Here is a 10,834-nt window from a genome sequence, read left to right as displayed (position 1 = left end):
AAAAGCAGAGGTGACATAATGTTAGTAATGGTAGAAATAAAAATTTAATAAATAGAATGATGGTATAGTTAACCAATCTAAAACAATAATTAAGATATAGGGAGAAAAATGAGCATGATAGCTACTGCTACCACCCCGTTTCAAAGGGGACGCTCCTATATTCCATCCATCCATCGAACACGCGCGGTCGTCGCCACGGAGGAAGAAGGAGGGGGGGGGGGGAGGGTACACGCAGCGGCGAACGGTGGCGGCAGGGGTACGTTTGCTCCGGCTGCCGAGCTGGTTACGAGGGACAACGGCGACGGTGACGCGAAACGCAGGAAAAGGCGGCAAAGAGCTGCAGCACTCTAAAAAATAGGTAAAAAAGACAGGGCAGTACACACTTGCCGGTACAGAATCTAATTCAGTACAGGTGAGCTTTATTATCAAGAAATTCAACGTTGAATGATCCATGACAGAAAGCTGAATAAAGACAACTTGCAGAATCCAAGAAGACGGTGAGAGGCGCACTGACAGCAGTGTATGTGTCTGTGTTCTTTACAGACCCTCCCGGGAGCGATGGGTCCAGAAGAGGTTTAGGCAGAGCTCCCAGTTTACGCTGTCCGTCGCCGTCACCGGTTGTTGCTGCCTTGGTAGAGTGATAGCGACTCTCTTTGGAACAGCGGTATGGGGCGGCTCATATACAGGGCGTCTGGCGCGGCGGCGGCGGTGGTGGTGACGGCGGCCGGCCTCTCCACCTTCCACCAGGCGCCGGGGGCCTGCTGCCGTGATCGCGAGCGCCAGGCGCGCAGCGCCGAGACCACAGAGCGGGCGACCACCTCGAATATTTCGAAGATCACAAGGAACGAGAAGCTCACGTACATGCCGAGGATGCCGCCCATGTTGCTCACCAGGTTAGAAGGCTGCAGCAAGATTGTGGGCAACGCTATGAACGAGGGTTGGTCATCGGGAAGGTATTTATTACGTTTCACCGCTACAACTAATTAAGCTACACGAAGATTCTACTTAATGCTGCATATGAAATCAACATCTAAATATCTCCCTTTTATTTTCTGTTTGCCGTTCAGGCATATTCACTGTTTTGTTAAAAAAAAAAAAAAAAAAAAGAAAAGCTTTATGGACATCGGAATGTTGGTTTGTGCTCATAAGGGGGAGACAAAGATGGAAAATGTCTGTGATGCTACAGCGTGTTTGGTGTTAAAGGTGTCTGCATACAGGCTTTGTAGAAGAGAGCTGAATCAGTCTGGTTAGTTCATGTTAAACGGAACGGCGAAACAGCGCCGACAGACGCTACGGAAGAGAAGAACAAATAGACACAGTGCATGTCTCTACCTGTTATTCTCTCCCATCCTGTATGCTAGCGCTCTCTTGCCGTTCCGTTCAGCCTTGTTGGTTATCTTTATCGTAGCGTATACAGGAAGTGCAAGGATTCAACGAGTACCTAACATTTTATTTATGTGTACTTTTTCCTGGCATACAGCTCAATTTCTTTGGGGACAGACGCTGGGAAAAATTGGCGTTTACCGTATGTAGAAAAACAAACACAAACAAACAAGCAAGCAAACAAATAAAAAAACACGTCCATCATGGTAATTTTTGTCCGCCGTGCTGTTGCGTGCATCGCTACAAAATAGAGTAGTCGTTATCGCCATAAGAGCTGCTTATGATTGACTGACGATTCATGACCGAAAATTCTCAATATGGTTAAGCCAGTAAATGCATACTTAAAGGCATATGGGGTGGGGAGGGAGATGAGGATTGAAATTGACGTACAACCAGTCCTGTGCTCATGCGTTCGCGGATCAATGCCTTTGCATTGCATTATATGTGGCTAATTTTTAACATCGGTGTAATTAACATTCGTCACTCCCCATAAAGAGCCAACGTGTGAAGGGTGGTTTGTTGAGCACCATTATTTTATAAGTACCGTACCAAAGTTACGGGCATATCATGTTACGAAAGTAGACTGTGTTTACCGCATACAGATAAAAAGAGTACGGAATCTACTTACGCTGTACTGTGCCACTTGCCGAACGTTCTGCGCTGTGAGGCTTTGAAAGTAGATGACGACCTTGGCGAAAACCCTGCGCCAAGAAAAAAACAAAAACAAAACAACGCATGCTTAATTTGACAACTAAACGCAATTTACCGTAATTTTTTAATAATGCATAATCCCTGTGTGTAGGAAATGTAAAACCATGCAAAACTTGCAACTGTTACCACATGATGTGCTGAGGGTGGACGAACAGGTAGATTGCACACGTTCAAGCAATACCAAGTGGGCAGTTGTTAACTATTGAAATGCCAGCGAGAGACGTGTTTTGATACTTGCAGTTTATGTTAATTCCTCCGCCTTCTTATGTACCGGATGAAAGTGTCACTTTATTGTTTTGCTTGAAGTGGAGTAAAAAAAAATTAATGTTTTTTTTTTCTTTAGCAGGTTTCATTAGATACTGTTCGGCATTACTTTGTGCTAGCCCCGATGATATTTTGTAAGCTGATGCCAAAAGGAGGCACAGTGCACGGGAATATTTTGGAATAATTTTGTCTACATTGATCTTTTTTAAACATGCATCAGATGACCTCAGCATACGTGAGATTGGTCTCCATCAAAATGCTTCGGGAATTCTTGATAAAGTGAATTAATATTATTATTTCGTGGCTGCTCTACTGCTGACGATAACGACAAGGGAGCGCACTTCACGATAAAAGTATATATATATATATATATATATATATATATATATATATATATATATATATATATATATATATATATATATATATATATATTTGTCCCTGCTGTCACACTGCAGCAGAAAGCGGAGGGCCACATGACATCGAATCATTGGGGTGTGGAAGTTCGAAACACTCTTCCGTTTTTTCTTCTCGGCTTTCGGGTTTCGTCGAGCCGAAAATTAAATAAATGCATGCTATTTGCTTTTAACTTGAACTTTCAGATTCGCGCTGGTTATCCCGTGGGATGATAGCAGTTCCTCACTTCTGAGCGTGCACAGAGTTTCGTATTTGCATCGACGTCTATGTAGCGGCCACGCGTGCATCTAGATCCACCCCGGTACACATTTGGTCAGATGACCTGGGCATGTTAAAAGGTGTTATTTTATTTTTGAAAATCCTCTTGAAGTTTGCTGCTTTCGTGTTGTTACCATCCCTCTTCTCAGCGTTGTATAAGCATGAAACCCTTGACATCTAAGCCCGGCTGACCGTCGGCGGTATGTGAATGAATGGTTTGATTACTATTTTTAATATTGCGTGTACAAAGAAAAAAAAAAAAACCAGCCTTCGAAACCTCAATCTATTTATGCCTTTCAGGTAACATACAATATCAAACGCTTGACTTCAGATATTGTGAATGAATAAAAAGCGCTGCGCAACGGCCTTTGGCACATTATATACGATTCTGCGTGCCCTATATTATACAGAGTTCAAGTGCGTGGTTCGTTAGGCTGAGTACGAGGCACGGCAAACTAGGTTGGCATATTTTTCTTCCGCATGCACAAAATGAGGTAAAGCTCAGGTACTCTGCATACAAGCTAACTTGTTGGTTACATTTTACCGGTCAACATATATGTTACTCAAGGCATCGTGAAGACAAGGTAAACACAAACTGCGCTTACTCTTCTGTTTCGACGAAAATAGCAGTTAGAGTTGAAAGAAAAATGGAGTGTTACTTTACATCCTATAGCTCTTTGGCGCCGCTGACCCTCTCTTGCTGCTAGTGAGCGAGCAAGAGCGCCATGTCCCGAAACGTCTGCGGCTTAAAGCGCATTATTTCATCGCGTCCTTCAGCAGCAGAGTCAATCAGCGCCGTCGCCTTTACCGAGGGCCAACAATACGCAGAATTTTCATCGTTGTTCAATATTTGAGCGCGTGAAAATGTTTGGCATGTTGAGCACGGGAGCGCTTTACTCCCAGTCTGTTTTTAGCTTATTATGTTTATCAGTGAGGTAGTACTCATGCGTTGTTTTTAATATTTATAGATTTTTATTTTTAAAACCATGAGAAATATACGTCTTAGCGGCCTGTGCAGGTGAACTGTTCAAGTAGCGGTTTCTATGTACGTGAATGAGCTGAGTCATTTTACGATATATAATTAAAAGTAACTAATAAACTTCTTAATTTATGCTTCTAGGTGGAAAATTATATTACGCATCTAAAAAATGTAACAACCGAACCCAGTTTTTTTTAATGTCGTGTTCCTCCACTGTGGTTCGAAATATCGGAGGTGAAAAATGGGAATTCGAAAGCTAGCTAACCTGGCTTTCCGCATGGCGTTATTGACGTTTTTAACTATATATATATATATATATATATATATATATATATATATATATATATATATATATATATATATATATATATATATATATATATATATATATATATATATATGGATTCAGGTGAGAATGAATATCCGGAATGTTATTCTCAACGTAGTGTCTAAAATAGAAATCTGTCTCGGTGGGTTTCATGCAGACAAGCCTTCCAGACTTCCGCAGGACTTCCGCAAGACATTATTTGCGTAGCCCACGTGAGCTGATTTTAGACTTAGCAACACAATTTTTTTTTTGCCTATCTCATGGAATCGAGGTTCTGGCAAATAGGCAGCCTTACTAGAAGCACCGTAAAGAAGGGGTTTTGCGCAGAAAAAACGGCACCGAGTCGTACTTACGAACCCCTTGACCTTGTTCGTTGTCTGTAGCTACTTGTGGCTCCACCCTGAAATAAATGCATAGATTAGCTGTGATAGATCAAGAACACTTCGCGTGTCGTCAACTTCAGTCTCAGTGACTTTGGTTAGGATTTGGCGAATACGAGTGTTTCAGACGCTTTCTGGTCTTGCTCAAGCAGTTATCTGCACTTCGAAACTCGACGCGCGTAACCCTGGCGCCATATTTTCGCCACTCATATGAAAGAGTAGACGCAGCGATCCGTCTGTGACAATGAAGTTCGTGCGAAACACAACCCGCCTACCAGATTTTCAGTAATTACAGCTGCACGCTTTCCGCTGTCCAATCATACTGTAGTTCGCTTTATATAGGGATGACGTTGGATGACAATTTATTACGTTTCTAGATAATCCTTTTACATATGAGCCCTAGAAAGTCGTGAAAGAGCGGAGTGGGATTGTAGCCAGTCTTAAATGGGCATTATTGACAAACTATATATTCTCGCCCCATTTTGGCTGTATTGTGCTCACTCTATTTTGGGCTGGAAGATAAATTTCGCTTTCTACCAGTCCCACGCCATTATACTTCTAACGTTCTTCCAGTAATGTAGCGGAATGCGCCGCCTATATTTGCTTTTCAAAATTTTCACCTTCATTTACGCTTTTCGTCGCATGTAACATACAAAATAGTAAAACAAAACCAGCAAAAGAGTAAACGCATCATCTTCGGAATGCATTCTTTAAGGCTTAATAATTGCTATTTAGAGACGAAACTCAGAGTCCTAAACATCTTTTGGCATCGTTGCAAGTGGTTACCGCGGAAAGCGAAATCATATTTTTACGCCAACAAAAGCACGGCTCGTCTAATTTGACTGCAGCAATGAAATAAATTTAACTAGGCGTCATAGTTTCGGAAACACGAGAGATTGTATATGTTTAGGTGCTCTTCGCAGCTTAAATAAAAGTGCGCAGTGCAAGAAGGCGGTTTGAAATGGTAACAGGACAAGGCATTTTTTTATTTTCTTTTATACTGCAATGCCTAATAATAATAATAATAATAATAATAATAATAATTGGTTCACAGGAAAGGAAAGGCGCAGTATCTATAACACTTGTTCTGTGGACACCTGACTGCGCCGTAAGGCAAGGAAGGAAGGAAGGTTGGAGTGAAAGGGGAAAGAGAGAAAGAGGAGCCATGGTGGAGGGCTCCGGAGTAATTTCGACCACCTGGGGATCTTTAACGTGCACTGACATCGCACAGTACGCGGACGCCAATTCATCGGGAAGGGAATTCGTTGTTAGCCTACTTTGCATCACGTCTCTACCCGTACGACCACAGGCTTCGGCTGTTAGGTGTAATATTTGCCGCGTAGCGTCGCGTGACATGGTCCATAGGGTCACGAAGAGTCGGACACGACTGAGCGACTGAACTGAACTGAATATGTACTAACGCGGAACGCAAAGTATATAAAGTAGACCGCTTTCGCTATGTTACCTAAACCACCTAGACTCCGTTAGTTTCTGTATGCATGGTAAAGGCGTAGAATTACAACAGCTGGGGCCGGCCATTCCCTTCACCGAAATTAGCCAACTGTTCGTAATATTTCTCGGTCGGCGTTTGCGAAATGTGCACTACAAGACGTGAACTTACCACATCTTTCGCCCAAGCAGCAATTGATGCTGATTTCAAGAACAGTGTTTCTCTGAAATAAAAGCAAAAGAAATTCTCCTGAAGTTAGTTACACGTGGCCACTCACTAGAAGTAAGTACTTAATGCCGCTTCTGAGCATACATCCCAGGCACTCAGCCGGACAGCTTAAACGGACATTTTCTCGGTATTATATTCAACACATAATCTTGTTTAGGGTAACCCTTTTCGGGCGAGCGAATTTTTAGGTGCTCGCTTTTTTGAGTGCCTTGCCAATATTTAGCACCTTCTCAAAACTTTTGAGGGAACTACGAGATAAATTTTTCAAAAAAGATTCTAATGGAACACTGCAGCGCAACAATAGCACGTGTTACTTGGGAGAAAAGCCGGATCAATTATTTGGCTTCAGATTTTCAGATCAACATGTACCGCCACCAAACCAGAAAAACTAACGCCTCTAAGGCGATCGCGAATTCGGGCAACGTTTTTGTCTCAGTCCTCATATTTTACACGAACAAAGTAAGCATTGATCCAAGCAAAGCTGCTACCAATGAACACAATAGCTGTCTGTGATGAGGCAAAAAAACATAAAACATTGTTTGTTTATAACGATGATAATATGACAAGCCAAATATGCATACGTGGGCCCGGGAGGAGGCCTGAACTGTTGATATACAGGTGTAAAATTGAACGAGCCGTTGGAATCGAACCGTCTACTTTGAAGACGAAATATTCGTTTTCGATTAAAAAACAACAACTAAAGTGTTTGTTAGCGCTCAGCGCACGCAGAATATTTGCCGTTTGAAGTTATGTTATAAGTCGATACTTTTTGGAAGCTAATAGATGCCTTTTATTTATTCACTAGGCATGACAAAAAGAAAAAAAAAAAAAAGAAGCAGTAAATAACTTTTGAGAAAGTGCGAATGTATACGTAAAACTTTTATACAATTTTTGTTTTGTAATTAAGTTGCATAAAGGTGGTGCACATAATGTACCGCCTGTTGCAAAAGTTTTCTCTTTTCACAGCAATTGTTCCATCGGACCGCAAGTTGGAAATGCCTTCTAAAATATTTTCCGCTGACCGTGAAGCCGCTTTTGCGCCGCTTCCCGCACGTCTAGGACTGCGGAAAATCGACGACGTCGTAATGCATTCTTTAGCGCAGCGGAGCGGGCAGATTTGTGCAGAACTAATTTTAAATAATTTTTTCACTCACTCACTCACTCACTCACTCACTCACTCACTCACTCACTCACTCACTCACTCACTCACTCACTCACTCACTCACTCACTCACTCACTCACTCACTCACTCACTCACTCACTCACTCACTCACTCACTCACTCACTCACTCACTCACTCACTCACTCACTCACTATTACTCGCTCACACACTCAATCACTATCACTCACTCACTATCACTCTCACTCACTCACTCACTCTCACTCACTCACTCACTCACTCACTATGACTCACTCACTCACCCACTATTACTCGCTCACACACTCAATCACTATGACTCACTCACTCACCCACTATTACTCGCTCACACACTCAATCACTATCACTCACTCACTATCACTATCACTCACTCACTCACTCACTCACTCACTCACTCACTCACTCACTCACTCACTCACTCACTCACTCACTCACTCACTCACTCACTCACTCACTATTACTCGCTCACACACTCAATCACTATCACTCACTCACTCACTCACTCACTCACTCACTATCACTACTCACTCACTATCACTCACTCACTCACTGGACGAAGACAAGCGAAATGCTGAAAAGCCTACTCATACCAATACAGTTATTTTTACTATGCGTCCTGTGTACATTATATTTATCCCAGATTTTTAAACTCTTAGAATAATAAAAAAAAAAAAGAGATCCCCACGGCCTCATCAGCGTCTACTAAGCGTCCGCGGCTTGCCGACCTTAAATTAAATTTTTCCGGCGAAATTCTGTTCGGAAGTAATTGTATATCTTTTTTTTTTTATTGCTGTTAAGCTTCTTTTAAGTGGAATTCTGATATTTCGTCTGGGTATGGTAACAGTGCCTTTTTTTTCTCACTAATTGATTACGAGTGCTTACCTAACGGCGACATATTAGTGCAAAAATACAATCACCTTTTTAGACTCGGCAGATAATTATTTTTCTCGCTAAGGGGCTACGTGAGTAATGTCACATTGAAATGGCTTCCTGCGTCCGACTGGTCTATTTCCTGAGGTTTTGCCGCCTCTTTCGATCTTTCCCCAGACTAAGCGTTGTATGGCATTGGGCACGCGGAATAAGGGGCGAGCACTGATCGAGTTAAAATGTTTTGGCGAAATTTTTTTTTTTTAATTAGAGTGTTGACCCAGAATTAACATTAGTGTTGTTCAACCGAGTCAGTTCGTATACCACCGACATGCTGCCATGTGGCTCAAAAACGATACATGTTCTGAGCTACTTTTATAGCATACCGGAGATGTCGAGAAAAGAGTTTGGTATCGCCGTTCTTAGGCTTGCCAAAGCCTAGTGTGCGCTCATAAATGTGTCGTGTTTGCCCCGCATCGTAGGCGTTTCATGCGAAAACAACTTTTCCAGAGACTAAAGTTGTTCTGTCTGGCAGCTACATATGAAGAGATTAAAATAATTAGGAGGAACATTAGCGACTAAAGTAGTGAAAGGCGAAAACCTGAGTGCCGCATTCTGTTAGGCAACTGCTACTAATTACTCAATAAGTGGTTAAATAATTAGTAATTAATTTTAATTGAATATTAATTGATATATGACCATATAGGGCACGCATTCGCGCATACTGTGGTGGTGATCTGTGATTGGTCGAAACCGCTATGATGTCATCCCGCCTCGGCCAGTCAGAGCCGCCGCAATAGCGAGACACGTTTTGAGCATGAGCATGAAAATGAGCATGAGCCATTAAAGGCTTGCGTCTTAATACTCACAGACATGCTTGAGGGCAGTTACATTCGAGATGGCCAAGTTCATAGTTGCGCCTTACGCGGTCAACGCAGTTCAGTGTTTCTGGAATAAAAGTTATTTTTGTCAGGAAACAGCTAACACTATACTTCTGGGTGAACTTTGTTCACACACTGTCATTAACGATCGCGGGAACAAGTACACACTCCTTGTACAGCGCATATTCCCTTTTTTTTTGTTCACCTATGTTATTCGAACCCGTGCGGTATGAAATATGCGGCGTATTTAGTTGTAATAATATCTTCGCTTGCATTTCCGGTCAGAAATGCAGCTTAGCAGGGCATATTCAAAATAATTAAAAACAACCTGCTTGAGAGCCAACACTTCGAACTCAGGAATCAAATGACCTTATTGCGAAAAACGTATGCGTGAAGGCTACAAAAGCTAAATTTCTTACCCATACAGTAAGGGATGCTGTAATACAATAATAAGTTTTGATCCTGAGTTAAGCTGCTTGGTCTTACCACGTGTTTTTGTTTTGTAGATGACGTTCCGTTTACAGGCGCGTTTGCAAATCTACGATTGTAGCTGTAGTATTGCGACAACTTCAGTGTAATGCGTTTGCGCCATTCGGGCGTTAATATGAAGCGCGAATTTAATTTTCCCTGCTCCCGTGTGTTGAGGGAAACGCTCACCATTATTGTTGAGCACGTCGCAAATATTGTACGAAGCGTACGATGGTGCGGGCATGAAGCTTGACTCGCAGCTGCAGTTCTTCAGCACGGCTCCCTGTTGACATAGCTTGAGGCAGAGCTGCGCACCCCCATCTTTTTAAATTAGCTCAGCGAATCAGGCATTTTCCCTTGAATACATTCAATGCAGACGAAGGGATGTCTGAAAGTTCGTTTGCGCTACTTTAAATATTGGTGAGTGAAACTTAGGGGAAGGAAAAACAAGAAGAAGAAAAAGCTTCAAGAAAAAATTCGCAGCACGGTCTCACAAAAGCTCGAGCATGCAGCCTAGCCAATGGTACTGCGAGTTTTACGTGCTTAGGGATCAGCGCTGCTGTGCATGCCAATGAATATGACAGTCGCCATCGCTTTTATAAAACATGCGTAATTCAGCACGGTGTTTTCTTATGAAGACAGTTTTATGTTACAGCGGCATTTTAGCGAACAGCAGATCTTTATTAGATGCTAGCAAAATAATCTCTGACTAGGGAATTCTTAGATTCACTAGTAAGAGATAGACTAGTGAATTCTTAGATTCACTTGTCAGTGGTTAAAATAAATGCGTAAATAAGGACTGTGACGAGAAACATTTCCATGAGGCGATTTTGTTTGTTCTAACTCTCTATTCATTCGACTGCAAAAATGACTAGGGACAAAATATGTAAAATTTTTTTTTACAAATACTATTCGATCGAATATTGCCTAGAATTTTACTTATTTTCAATTACTTAATATAAAGCGTGGATTTACCCGCGTTATTCCAAATTAGGCGCCCGGGAGACAGAGTATTTAACGGGAGCATAATTCTGAAGACTCACTGAAAAAATCCTTAGCAT

At 42.0% G+C, this 10,834-nt stretch overlaps 1 protein-coding gene across 1 annotated transcript; it reads right to left on the bottom strand.

Annotated features, from left to right (window-relative positions):
• Nucleotides 1-412: 412 nt before the first annotated feature.
• LOC146199223 (acid-sensing ion channel 3-like) lies at nt 413-10,074 on the bottom strand. Its single transcript, XM_084592736.1, has 6 exons — nt 9,963-10,074; nt 9,294-9,372; nt 6,342-6,393; nt 4,694-4,740; nt 2,012-2,084; nt 413-902 (listed from the first exon to the last, which is right to left on the bottom strand). Exons 1-6 carry the CDS (start codon nt 10,015-10,017, stop codon nt 612-614), a joined length of 597 nt encoding a protein of 198 aa, XP_084448862.1. The 5' UTR covers nt 10,018-10,074; the 3' UTR covers nt 413-611.
• Nucleotides 10,075-10,834: the final 760 nt, after the last annotated feature.

This window comes from Amblyomma maculatum, chromosome 2 (assembly GCF_055883805.1).
Source record: "Amblyomma maculatum isolate TAMU_Amacu chromosome 2, ASM5588380v1, whole genome shotgun sequence".
Lineage (NCBI taxonomy): Eukaryota > Metazoa > Arthropoda > Arachnida > Ixodida > Ixodidae > Amblyomma > Amblyomma maculatum.
Note: the sequence above shows the minus strand (reverse complement) of the source record. Positions and strands in the feature narration are given on the sequence as shown.